We start from the raw sequence: 14,491 nt of genomic DNA, 5'->3' as shown, positions 1-14,491 counted from the left end.
CATAAATGAACAAAAATATGAAGGGTCTTTCCATACATTGAAGGGGGCAACTTGGGGCGAACTCAACATTGTTTCAACGCGGGTTGGGTTGTCATTCCTCAAATTGGATTGGATTGGCTTATTGCAACATGGTTGGTTTAAGGCCTTGGACAACCCGAACTCGACATCATTCCCCTAATCTTAATAGTAATTTTAACACGATTTGAAAATCTTAGGGTCATTGGGCTTTTTGTATTTTTTTTTTCATTTTTGCATCTGGCCAATCCAAATCCAATTTGTTCCAACCTGACCCAACCCAGCTCGATTTTCTAAATCGGGTTGAGTTAGGGTTGAGAAATAGGTTGGGTCAGGTTAGAATTGAGATTTTGGGTCTTTTTGTTAGGCTAGGGATGGCCTCATCCCAACCCAACCCAAGTTGCACCCCTACAGACATTGGCGTCCTGCATTCAGCTATAGGAGGACGCTCCATCTTTAGGATATCAATGGATAGAGTACAAAGTCCATTGGACATTCAAGGCAGTTTCTAAAAGAAACCTGCTTCAAGAAAATCCACAGAAACATCCCAGAAAACACGAAAAATAAGAGGGAAAGTCCAGGCCACATCATCTAAACAAAAACCCATGATTTTTCCACACTAACTCAGAGACTAGATCCCATGGTAACAAGGAAAGAAAATTTTCCATGCCATAATGGCAATGGCATAACTGAGCTCACTGCCACACAGCAATGATTAAGAGGATGTATAAACTAAGAATGCAGTATAATGATAAGCAACTAGCTTCTCATCTTCATTTCATCTATAGACAGATTTTATAGTCAGACTATAAAACGGTGCGAAAGGCTGAGGAATGGCCACCTTCATTCAAGAAACTGTGAAAATGTACAGCAGATAATTCCTCATGAAAATCTAGATTATCAGAAAGCAAAGTCTATATTTTGGTTTCCTTACGGTCACAAGTTAGACTAGGAGTTCAACACAATTGACTGAACCCATCGAGAGTCCAAGTTATTACTAAAGGGTCAGAGCAGAGTCAGCTTCCAGTCCCACCAAAGTACCTGCAAAGACCAGAGAACGAAATATTACCCAAGGTTGGTAGCAAACAGAAAATTCTAAAAGAAACTACGCACTGAAGAAAGATGCAATTGCTTCTTGAGTTCAACCAACATATAGAAAGCAATAAATAACCCCATGTGCCATATTGTGGGGGTGTTATTCTGTGAAGGTATGGTCAGCTACTAGTTTCAAGGACTTACTAAAAAAACTTCACAGCCTCAAATTTCCACCGAAACTGACATGAAACAATCAAGTTGTTTTCTGTTTCTATCCCCGCCAAAACTCAATACAAAAATCAAAACGCATACCAAAACTGAAACCATAAGTATATTACTAGTAGGAATTTGCTACGGTCCATCGCAAAAGGCATTTCGCGGAACGTCTGTTGCATGAGAGAGCAACAGAATAACATTTGAATGTGAAATATACTACACAAGCAGGTGTCACAGAATTATATTTATATGAATTGTATGTGAAATATAGCATATATATTATGCATAAATAAATATATACAGTTGAATAGCATATAAAATGTAGTATGTATTGAATTATCAGACATGCACAACAACATATGTCACTGGATGTTCGATGTTGGTAAACCATTATCGTTGTCTTTTTCTTCTTTGACTATGTGAAGGTTTTTTAGTGCATATTTGTGCCTGTTCAAACACTTTTTGATGTTTCATCTTAAATGTTCATATTTGCATATGTCCATATTTACAATTTCTACTCTCCCTTTCATAAACAAAGATAGGGGGAATTTCATATTTTATTTTTTTACCGCAAAAAAGATCACGAAAATATCGCAATAAATATACAATATTATTTGTTGTCGTAATTTTGTTCTTAATTATTATACTTTTTATATATTTTAAATATTTAATTTCTTGTTCTAAGTTTTTTCTTAATTTTTATACTCAACTCATGTCAACAAAGCCTTGGTCCCAAATTAGTTGGGGTCGGCTTTGTTCTTAATTTTTATACTTGTTATATATTTTAAATATTTTATTTTTCTAGTTTTTCTCCTGATATAAGCAGGAAATTAACGAAAAAAATTAAAATATCCCAAGACACACCATTCCTGAGACAAATATTTGTAACTATACCCCTTCATGTATCTTATGTTCATAGGCTTGAACAACATACCCAAGTAGCATAAAAACCTATCAAGGAGGCAAGGTTTTAAATGTCGGTTTTGTTGTCGGTTTCGGCCACCACCGAAATCGAAATATTTCGGTTTCAATGGAGCAGCCGAAATCATGTAAAATTTTGACAAAAATTTTGGTTTTTTTTTTATTTCCACCAAAATGTATAAAATTTTGGCGGAAATTTCGGCCATTTCAGTGGAAATTTCAGTAATTTCGGTGGAATTGTGTAATAAAGGGTAAAAACGAAATTTCGGTTGAAATTTCAGTAGGATTTCGGCCGAATTTCAGGGAAATCAAGTAAAATTTCGATTCAATGTACTTTCAGTTTCAGTCCAAACTGAAACCGAAATATTTTGTCCGAAATTTGAAAGTATGCAAGGAAGCACCCTCAAACACAACATCATTGGTCGCATATTTTACCACTTTATGTAACTTCTGTTCCATACGCTTGAACAACATACCCAAGTAGCATAAAAAACCATACCATGGGAACACCCTCTTACATTTTGAAAGTGGTCCTGAAAACATACTTCCAGATCCTGATATTAGTCCACTAATTGGGGTGGGTATACAACCTGATTATCCAATTCCTTAAAAACAACTAAATGTGAATATCCAATATTTACATAATAGGGGCCATGGACAAGCATCCAATTCATTTGGATTTAAAAGAACTGTCCAAACACAACCATCATAAATCCATTTTTAAATTTCTTGCACTGATATCTATGGAACTCTTTTAAACTTTATATAGATATATCAGAGTTTTCAAGGCATGATCTTACTCAGACCACTCCAAAATACTATATACCTATTCTCTAACTAGAAACTGGATGGAAATGGCTAGTCTATTCCTTTTTCAGTTTTCTGCTTGATGTTTGCCTGATCTTAATAGAATGTTTTATACCCTCTTTGTGAGCAACATCCAAAGGATTTAGAATCAGATCCTCAACGTTATATTTTAGTTAGAACTTAGAATATTCTTCATTTTTTTCTCTTCTAGCAATCAGCATTTCGATGGCTCCAAGTGTTTGAGGAACTCTGATACCTCTGCAACTGGAAACTTTTGTGGAAAGGCAATAGAGCGCAAGCTGAACACTTGCGACATGCATAAAAGAAACAAAATATAGATCTAGGTACATGTTGAATTGGTTTATGAACAATACTTATTGATGCCTTATTGTCACAACACAAGCTCATTGGCCTTGATGTATGGAATTCCTAACTCCAATAACAATCATTTGAGCCATAACATTTCACATACTCTCATGTGCCATAGATCTATATTATGCTTCTGAACTAGATCTAGGCATAACAAATTGCTTCTTACTCCATGCAACAAGGTTCCCGTCAACTAAGAAACAACAGCCCAATTTAGACATCTTGGCAGTAATCAAGCCTGCCCAGCCTACATCTACATAGGCCTTAACTCTCAAGTGACCATGTCTAGTAAACAAAATTCTTCTTCCAAGAGATGATTTCAAATATCTGAGACTCCTGGGAATTGCATCTAAATGTGTAGTCCTATGAGCATACATAAACAAACTGACTGACTACACCCATCATATAAGCAATCTCAGGTCAAATGTGAGACGGATAAATCAATAGAATAGCTACTCTCTGAAAGCGTCATGCATCAACTAGTTGTCAATCCACATCATTCGGTCTATGATTCTGTTCAATGGAGGTGTAAACGGGCCTTGTCCCAAGATTACTTCTCTTTAAGAATGTCTTGGATATAGCTACGTTGGGATACGAAGATGCCCCATTTTGTGAACAGGCTATCTCAACCAAGGAATTACTTTAACTTGCCTAGATCCTTCATCTCAAATTCATTCCCCATATAACTCTTGAGCTTTTGAATCTCATCATCATTTCCAGTTACCACAAGATCATCTACATAAACAATGAAGGTCATTGTCCCTCCATGGGATCACATGATAAACAGAGTATGATCTGCCTAACTCTGCAAGTAACTAGCCTTCTCCACATCATTCTTGAAGCGCTTAAATCATGCTCTTGGTGATTGTTTGAGACAATACAATGCCTGCCTTAATTTGCAAAAATCTTCCATTCACTTCTAGGAAAGTGAAAACCTGGAGGTACTCACATGTAAACCTCCTAGACTAAATCCCCTTGAAGAAAGAATTTTTCAGATCCAACTAATAAAGATGCCAAGACTAATTTGCTGCGAGGGATATTAGAACTTGTATAGAGTTCATCTTTGCCATCGAGGCATATGTTGTCTAATTATCAATACGGTATGTCTAGCAAACAACCAATCCTCGTCCCTTGCCATTGATCCATCTGGCTTGTATTTTACAATGTATGACCATTTACACCCAACAGGTTGCTTCCCTCTGGGAAGGACCACCAATTCCCATGTTATTATTTCCTAAAGCCTTCATTTCTTTACACATGACATCTTTCCATTGAGGTCGAGACAAAGCATATGAAACACTGGAGGTAAAGAGACGGAGGAAATATAAGATAGAAAAGAACAAAAAATAGAGATAAAGTGAAACAGAATCAGCAATGGGATGTTGTGTACATGTGTGTTTCCTTTTTTTTTATAAATAGTTCCAATTTCATTCAAAGAGAAAAGAGAAGACCAAGATGATCAACCGGGAGGAACAAATAGAAGCCACAAAGAAAAACAAAAAGAATACAAGATAAAGATCAGGGAGGGAGGAAATCAAACATCTCCAACCCCTGTTTCCCCACTCCATCTCTAGCAAGTTTGTCAGCCATACCGTTAGCGGACCTTCTGATGTGATTAAATATAATTGACGACCCTTCCACCCGGTCTAGAATCTCGTCAAAGATCTGGGTGAATGTCCAAGGAGGGACAATCGATCCACATGTGTGTTTTCCTTTACGATCAACAATAGGAAGATTAAGATCATTAGTGACATCAGTGACGGGAACATGATTAGAACCATGAGAATGAGATTCCAAGGTAGTACCCACATTCAAGGTAAGATTATCTTTGGGTGGTTTCCCTCCTTTGGCTGCTTCCTTGTATAGAATTTCAACTCCTTAATTGGCACTCTCGTGTCCTGTAAACTAGTAGTATCACTAGATTCAAAAACATATGGCAAAACAGTAACATGAACAAAACAAGAGCAATTTTCCCTTCACTAACACTCTCCCCCTAAAGAGGTACCACGAGAAGCAAAGAGACAGATTCATGAGAAGTAACATCACACAAGACATTGTCGCAAAGTAGGGTGATAACATTGATACCCTTTCTGAGAAGCTGAATACCCAAGGAAAACACATTTTGAGAACTTTAGGATAAAGTTTAGTGCGAGAATCCCTTTGAATATGGACAAAGCAAACACATCCAAAATCTCTTGGGTGAGCAGAGAACAACGCTATATCAGGAGTAAGGAGCTCAACTAGAGACTTAAAAGCAAGGACGGGAGGGAAGATATGATTGATAAAAAAAACAGCCATAAGAACTGCATCGGACCAAAAAAAATTTGGGAATATTAAGCCATAACTTTTAAGAACTGCACCGTACCAAGCTTCGTTGTCAAAATAGTGCATATGATCGCAGCCATCTGATTTGTCATGAAACCAATTTTTTTCCTTGATTTCGATTCAGCCTCCTAATAAATCAAAATGAGTCAGACAGTACAAGTCTCGTACGGATCTAAACACATTGACTGTACGGCCGGTGATGTCAGGTGTACATCCAGTTGGTGTCAGCAACGTCAATCGGTGTTTTCAATGTCCTTTGATCAAGATACATGTTGCTTCTAATACCAACTTGAAAGCTTTTAGGGTTTGAAGGATGTTCTCATACGAGAGAGAAAGATAGGAAATAGGAGAAGAAGAGTCAAGGGAGAATAGGGAAATTGGGAAAATGTGAAGGATGCTCTCATGTCCCCTTGTTTACTTTATTAGGGCAATCCAACAATAATGAAATGACAAGTATAACCTTCAGCCACAGTCAGACTAAAATGTCTCTGTCTCAACAAAGAGAAACAAACAAAAACAAGACACTAAACAAAAATCGGAAGAGGATACAAAACTCCCTCAATCTTAATACAAAAATAAGCTAAATAACCAGATTCTTCCATCAACATCCACGGGTAAAAATGATCCTCTATAATAAAGTTTGGCTCCAAATGGATACATCTAGGTGTCCAAATCTTTAAAAAAGGCTTTATTTTTTATGTCCAAATAGCTAAAATGAAAAAAGAACCGTTGGGCTCTCAAACAGGGCACGGCTGTGATCTCAACCTATAACTAACTATGACACAACGTTACTCTAGTAGAAATTATAACCAGTTCAAGAAGCAAAAGCTCTTAATGCATCATTAGTGTTTGTAACCATTCAGTCAAATATACATAAAAAAATACATTAATGAGATGCAGAAAAAATTCCATACCCTTATAACCTACATAATTCCAAATTACCCTAGGGAAAAGAAGCAGAAATTAAAAAATAATCCTTTTTTTCATAAAAGAAATTGCGTTCTAATGACGGCAAGTAGATCTTGTTGTCTCTCTTCCCTTCTTCCCTCTACCTCCTCTACTCCTTTTCTTTTCTCTCTCCTCTCCTTTCCTCTTTCTTTTTTATTATTCTTCCCATTTCCTCTTGTGGTCATCCTCTTTCCAACCCTGTTCTCGTGTGAGCATGATGAGGATTTTCCATCATTTTAACAAAAAAAATTCATTTAAAAAAGAAAAAACTATAAGAGGGGTAACTTCATAAAAAACGTGGGGAGCCAATAACAGCTCCCTAAAATTCTATGTAACAAACTAAGAGTTGCAAGTAATGTCAAAATTTGCAGTCTGTCATACGACATATCAATTAAGTTCAAGCACATTCTGATCAAGTGAAAACAAATCAGACAACACCATACCTGTCCATCAAGCTGGTTGTAAAAGCTGGTTGTATGCGTAAGAGTGGGAAGAATCAAGTGGTCCGCCGACACCTTCAGTCACTTTGTACCCTTCGCTAACCTCATCGCCTTTGTGTCCAGTGTTGTTGAAGCCACCTTCAATAGTCTGCATTGTCTGGATTGTTTTGCCAAACAACTGAAAAGAACTGCTAGCTCTGGATTTAGGAATCGAGTTCCAGTTAGGGTTTCCAACAAGCTTTGTGCCGAATAAATTGATGCTAGCCTGGATTGGGGATGATGAGCTCTCAGACAGAGATGTACTCCCAATGTTCAATTCCGTGGATACACGACTTAACTTCGGTGACATGTTACTCACATAAAGGTTATCAGGGTACAAGTAGAGCTGGTTATTGGGAATGAAATTGGATAAACTGGACATATAGGTTGGATTTTGCCTGGCTCCCTGCATGCCAGCAGGAAAATTGTTATAGTTGAACATTGAAGTGCTCAAGTGCCCCATCATTGTATTAGCTAACCCCGCCATTGGGAAGAACATGGTACTCTCTCCACCGGTCAGTGACTCGGGACCCTGAGGAAGTCTGATTTTTTTTGTAGGAGGAAATGGGGTTTGAATAGATGGTGAGGCTAACACCAATTCCACCTGCCAAGGGCTAACTCTTTTTACGTTCTGCAGCATTTCGGGCTCATCCCAAGTGACCTGATTAAAAAATCAGCAATTAAGGTATCAGTACAACTTTTAGGTATCACACAAATAAACAATGTATGAACTATGAAGTTAATAATGAACTTGATGGAAGGGCAAATAAACTAGAAAAGTATTGGGTTTATCCAATGACCAAATAGGAAATTAATTCTTTCCCATTGAAAGTGTAGTAAATCAATAAAATTGGCACAAAATGTGCTAAGTAAACCATTATTTATCTGTATGTTCTCAGCTCACAAACTGAGAAATAGAGTCCAAAGTTGAAAAGACTATAATCCAAGTCAGGGCAGTTAAGCAAACAATCTCCATACAACAGGGGATTGAGCATCTAGCTCAGTTGTTAAGGCTTTGTTCTTCAACCACAAGGTCAGAGGTTCAATCCCAGCTTACATACCATAAATAAATAAAATTCATACAACATAAAAAAAAATGAGGGCGGCGGGGGGGAGGGGAACAGAGAGAATAATATCAAGCAGGAGGACCATTTCAAGTTAACGATTATGCAGGTAGAGTTTAAGCGGTTAACGTAGATACTTTTTACACATCTCCACTCTGATTTACAATGTAAGTTTACCAAATCTTTAAGTCAATAAATCATTCAAATATATATTTAGAATATCAAATGTTAATATGAAGGTTCAAGGAAATTTTTGCAGTATGTAGAAATATAATTTAATGGAAAACAGAAAAAGACGTGCTTATGTCATGGTTGTCCAAAACAGACGTGTTTGTTATTATATAAAAAAAGATGTGCATTTTTGTCATGAAAATGGTCACTGATATGCAGCAGGAAAGGAACATGTTACACAATAGGGAACTATATGCCATTCAAAACCATAAAAAAAAAAAAAGGGTAAGTCGGTAAGGAACATCCCTGATACAGGCTTGTTTTCCTAGCAGCTCTCTAACTTAATACCCCTTTTAAAAGACATGTAATCTTCTTACCACGGCTTTAAATTTCCCCAAAACAACATAAATGTTTCCATTGCAACTAAGTCTCACTGAATTCCTTCCAGTTCATTATTTCCCCCGAAATTAGACCAAAATTTGACTGAAATTTTCAAATTTTGACGGAAATACTACCGAAATTTCCTAAGTTCGACTTAAATGGTCAGAACTACAAAAAATTGGAAAGATGTTATGATTTGCATTTCATTTCATTAATGTAGAGAATGATATTTGGTAGGCAACGTAATTGAATTGCATAGCAAAGTAACCATATCTTATGCATGGAATGTCAGATCGGAATGGGACCAATAATACCTCATAACTCTATGTAGTATTGACATAAAGTTGGGGTCCTTGGAGGGGAGATTGGTACTTTCTTATACTTCATTACGTTGTACATCTTTATTGTTTCACACATGTGCGACAGCGCATATCACTAGGTGTTTGATGTGATTAAACCATTACGATGACTTTCTTGCTTATGCGATGGTTTCTAAGTACACATTTATGCTTATTCTACCATTTTCCCATACATTTCCATGATTTTACAAGATTTCCACAGAAACCAGTTTCAGTGCCGACCGAAACTGAAACCGAAATTTAAAACCTTGCCGCTACATTAAGAAGTGGAAAACACTTCCAAAATGGAATCCCGTGATGGAAATAAAGTAAAGGGGCGACAATGGTTGAACGATTCGGCCATTTTCACATGTTTTTTCTTTTTCTGGGGATATGCACTCTCCTTGTTTGTCTTTTGCGCGCGTATCACAACAAAGGATCCCGTGCTTTTTTTCAGCACGGGATCTCGTTTTCCTACCAACCCTCTTAAGAAGTATGGTAAAGTAAAAAGGGTATGAATCTAGAGTTCTTCTGGGGTACTCAACGTTGAATCATTTTACCATCAAATAACATCGGGTATTGCTTCCTCGCTTATAGCTAGAGTGTCGAGCATTCCCACACTGTGTGTAAAGCATGGATCATTTAACCATCATATAGCATCTTGTCCTACTTCCTCGCTTATAGCTAGAGTATGGAGTTTTCCCGCCCACGATATGTGCCTTTGGTTGGATAGCATGCCTCAACAAAATCCTAGCAGTTGACCACCTGTGCAACGCTCACATGCTGATCATTGACCATTGTGCTTTATGCGTGGAGTCTGGAGAGGCAACGGATCATATGTTCCTCCATTGCAGCTTAGCCAGGGATGTGTGGAGCAGAATCTTCAGCAAATTTGGTATGACTTGGGTTTTCCCTTCAAGGTTCATTTACCTATTGGAGTGTTGGTCCTTCACTCCTTGGGGGCAAAAAAGGAAAGATCCTCTTGAATGTAACATTGCTATCATTCTCAGAAAACAGAAAAAAAAACGTAACATCGCTAGCTACACTTTGGGTACTAAGGAAGGCAAGAAACAAGAGAGTATATGGAGTTTGGTCAAAAGCCCACATTTAATCTACACGAAGGTGACTGCACTAACCATCACATGGCCAGGGTCACTTCCCATTTTCATGTTTGTTTCACCCTATGATATGTGGCATGGTTGGAGAGAGATTTGCATTAGTAGTGAGCAGACGGAGACCATATCTCAGGGATGGGCTCCACTGGGCCATGGTCATCCAAAGCTCAGCTTCGATGGGTATAGAATGGGGCATCCTGGCCAGCATGGGTTGGTGGTGTCCTTAGAGACAAAAATGGGTCGACAAAGTGGGTTTCTCGGGTCCCATTGGGATCACGAACTCTAATGAGGTGGAGGTTGGAGTGGTGCTTCAAGGCATCGGGATAGTTGAAAGCAATCTCTTAGACCAAGTGACAATGGAGGGACATTCCCTCAATGTCTTTAGATGGTCGGAAGGGAGTCACTCTCACCCTTGATCTCTGTTTGGTTGCACAATAACCTGGCTTATGTTGGAGGGGGTTTTGTTTGATTTTTAGCTTCACGTCAGCGAAATGCGCTCCTTGGCTGCCATTTGCAATTTAAAATCCAGAGGCTACCTGGTATGTGGGGGTTTATCGGCACAGGTGGCATCAGTGAAAAATACGCCAGAAATCCCCGGGACTCTCTCTCTCTCTCTCTCTCTCTCTCTCTCTCTCTCTCTCTCTCTCTCTCTCTCTCTCTCTGCCATGTGCCTACAGGTGTCGCCGTCCCAAAGCCTATATGCTCAGTTGAGATTGTTTAATTTCAGCGATTGATTTCACCATTGCAATAACTATGGAGATTTTTTTTCAATGCATGAAGATTAAAAGAAGAAAAGAGGTAAAAGAAACAGGGTTTGGAGTTCTTTCCTTTCTGAATATGGAGTTTGGTGTGGATAAGAAGAAGATGTGTTTGGTGTAGAAAAGATCAGAATATTTGGTTTTTTGTTTTCCCTGCTCCTCTTTACCATGGTGACTGGTTTTGTGGGTTTTGTGTTCCACCCGGAAATCCGTCTTGGAGATGGTTTCAACTCTGCTACGGGCGTGAATGGAGGGCTCCAATAAAAACTAGTATACATACATTGGTTTATAATTTTTTGTTTTTTACAATCCAATAAAACCAGGTTTTCCAGGGTAAGAGTATTCATGCAACCAAACACCACTTTACTAGGTAAGTTCCAGGTAAATCCAACAACTTCAAAATTAGCAGAGACAAAAAAAAAAATCAAAATCACCTGAAGCATTCGCCATGGAGAGCCCCTCCAAGACCCAACATCCTGACCCGCAATCGACGAAACAGTCCCCTGAAACCAAGTCATCCTCGACGAGTCCTCCGTCTCCACAGCCATTTTCACCTTCATTCCACTACTCCACTGCACTTTCATAGCATTTTCAACACTCTCCGCCCTCACCACAAAATCCGGCGACCCCGCCCTCGGATAATAAACTATCTCAAACGATCTCCCCGCACCCGCCAACCCCGCAGCCTCCACCACCGACTCCGCCGAAACCCTCCCCTTACTCCCCCACGAAAACCCCTCCCCACCACTCAAATCCTCCTCTAACTTCCCCACCCCACCAATTTGATAATTCCACCGCCCCGAATCCCCCACCACACTCGATCTCACACTCCGGCGAACCCCAACAAAGAGCTCCCCATTCCGATTCTTTATAAAAACAACTGAATCACCAGCAACAAGCTTCTTCTGGTTAACAAATTTACTCCACCCCGTCGTGAGAAGGTGCCTTCGAGGCGTTCCCCGGTAAATGTGCCGGAACTCCCAAACCACGCCGTGGACGTCCGTGACGGATATATTCTGCACCGGAGGCTCGGCCTTATAGTTCAGAGGCGGAAAAATCGAGTCCGCACAAAACCGCGGGACTGAAAACCCTCCGCCATTGTTCGCATCGCTCGGAGTTAGGGTTTTGGCGAAGGAGAGTACGTTCTCGTCTCCTTCTCCGGCAGAAGATTCCGGCACCGGCGGAGGATGGATGGCCGGACTAGGAGACGCCGGATTGACCGGATCTAGCCGGATTCTGGCGAAAACCTCGTCGGATTCTGGATTTGCGAGGAATTTTACGGAGATGATTTTGCAAAGAACGTAGGGTTTTTTGGATGGGATTGAGGAGAAATCAGGGGGAGAAAAGGCTTGTTCGGCATGGCCTTCAGGGAAGTAGTAAACCCTAGAATTAACGGTCGGGATTTGGACTGAGCTTCCTGCACAAGCCTTCCATACTTGGGGATCTAGATGGTGGAGATCGTTTGTCGCCATTTTTTAGGGTTAGGGCTTTTTATCTTCTGTCAGAAGGTTAGACAAAAGTGAGAAGTTGGAGGGATTTTTACTGGTTTTATAGTGAGCTTTAGCAGAGGAAGAAGAGGCCGGAATAAAACTGAGTCTTCAAATGACGACACTACCCTTTTAATGACTTAAAATTTCTATTAAATGCCATCCACAAATGCTGATGATGATATTAACCATGATCGGATGATCTAGGCCCTTGATCCATCATGCCTTTGGATTATAGGAAGAGAAAAGTACAGATTGTGTGTAATTTTGGAAAATAATTACGGATTTTGCGTTTTAAAACAAGCATCAAACACGGGTGGAAAAAAGACCCTAATACCCTTCTGACATCAACAGAAATCTCCTTTTTCATTACTGCCTATTAAATTGGCGCGCTTCACGAGGCTTCTTTTAGTTCGTCTGAATGCGTGTTTGAACCGACAGAACCTTGGGTTCATTTCTCTCTTGACCGTCGGAAATAACTAGAGACTAATGGATGCTTGACACGTGTTGAAATTTTTTTTGAAACGCTAGCACCTTTATACACAGCCAGTTTGGTTTGGATTTGAAATCTTTCTTTGAACTCAGAGTCCCTTGGGTTCGTTTAAATCTTGGTCGTCGCTAATATGCATAGACGGTCGGATTCACGACACGTAGACATCAATATGGAACGGTGGCATCTACTAATAATACCGCCTCTCTGTATGAGATGCCACCGACGTACCCATTATTTCTGCTGGCGTACACTCTATTTCCGCCCCTGTACCCCTTGATATTCCAGTTGCGTTCTCTAGAATCCGGCGGCGTACTCGATAAGTTTGGAACACATGTTCGAACCCAGAAAATTCGACAGTATACTCGATATTCCAGTGGTGTACTCTATAATCCAGCGGCGTACTTGATGTCTTTGAACGATGGGTGTTCACGATGGGTGTTTCTTGAATCTGGCGACATACTTGATATTCACGTGGCGTATTCAAGAATCCAGCGGCGTTCTAAGCTAAAAGAGACGTAGGAAACAATAAAATGTTCAATAATGTTGCCGTTCTAAGTCAAAAGAGACGTACGTGACGACTTTTGACGATATTTTCACTCCCCCTGCTGCGTTCTCATCCTTTTTTAAAGATAATGACTGACGTTCTCCTCCATCAGGAAGGGCAACATACGAGGACTCTTATCATGTCAGAAGGGTATCAGGGTATTTTTCCCACCCAATTTTGAAGAATCACCCGTGTTTGATGCTGGTTTAAAAGGATACCCGGAATCCGTACTTATTTTTCAAAAGTACACACATTCAGTACTTTTATCTTATAGGAATTTTCAGGAAAAGTTTGAAAAGGAAAAATATTTCTAAAATTCCCTACTACCTTTACATAAAAAGATTATTTGAACAATTCCATTTACTTTTCATTTAGAGGAACCTTAATTTATGATGATATCTCACTAAATTAACCATAATCATATCATTCCGCTCTAAATCATGTTAAAGAAAAAATTTAGCTAAGAATTTTTTTTTCCATCAGAAATATATTTCTTGCAATATAAACAGGGTAGAGCTAAATCATTGACTTTTGCAGTACACCTTACAAATCGGTTGTCCGTCTTGGGAAGTGGCATATTGGCCATTTTTTTTTTCTTTTTTCTTAACTTTGGAGTTGGGACAGCCTACTCTAGTGTATTTATGGCTATTTTTTTTTTACACAAGAGGGGGCTGTCCCAAGTAAGAGCAGGGGAGAATTTATCATTTCGGTCCGTTTAAAGATAAGACCAAGATTTAATGTTCTTCCATAGTAACGGTCTCGGTTTCAGATATGCTTGCTCTTCAAATAATCCTAGCAAATTGTAAGATAGACAATGTGAGTAAATTGGCAATACTTTTTCAAGTGTTGATTTGCAATTCATTTTAGGCTACTGATGTTGGCACTACCATTTTAGGCTCCTCACTCATGCCCTCTCAATTCTCTACCTTGCCACCCGCCAACCACTTGATAAACTAATATTCCATGGAAAAAACTGTCAACGCTGCCAACACATGGCCTGAGAGAGTGGAATAAACATTTCTGGT

At 39.3% G+C, this 14,491-nt stretch overlaps 1 protein-coding gene across 1 annotated transcript; it reads right to left on the bottom strand.

Moving 5' to 3' along the window:
* Positions 1–719: 719 nt before the first annotated feature.
* Positions 720–12,507, bottom strand: LOC143888330 (auxin response factor 17-like). The gene is made up of 3 exons (XM_077392704.1): positions 11,377–12,507; positions 7,080–7,776; positions 720–1,056 (listed from the first exon to the last, which is right to left on the bottom strand). The coding sequence occupies exons 1-2, from the start codon at positions 12,412–12,414 to the stop codon at positions 7,087–7,089; spliced, it is 1,728 nt and encodes a 575-aa protein (XP_077248819.1). The 5' UTR covers positions 12,415–12,507; the 3' UTR covers positions 720–1,056; positions 7,080–7,086.
* Positions 12,508–14,491: the final 1,984 nt, after the last annotated feature.

The sequence above is a fragment of the Tasmannia lanceolata genome, unplaced genomic scaffold (genome assembly GCF_043159265.1).
Source record: "Tasmannia lanceolata isolate RefF3 unplaced genomic scaffold, GAP_Taslan_0.1 ptg000012l, whole genome shotgun sequence".
Classification (NCBI taxonomy): Eukaryota; Viridiplantae; Streptophyta; class Magnoliopsida; order Canellales; family Winteraceae; genus Tasmannia; species Tasmannia lanceolata.
The sequence above is the reverse complement of the archived record's forward strand: the minus strand, read 5'-3'. Positions and strand labels throughout refer to the sequence as shown.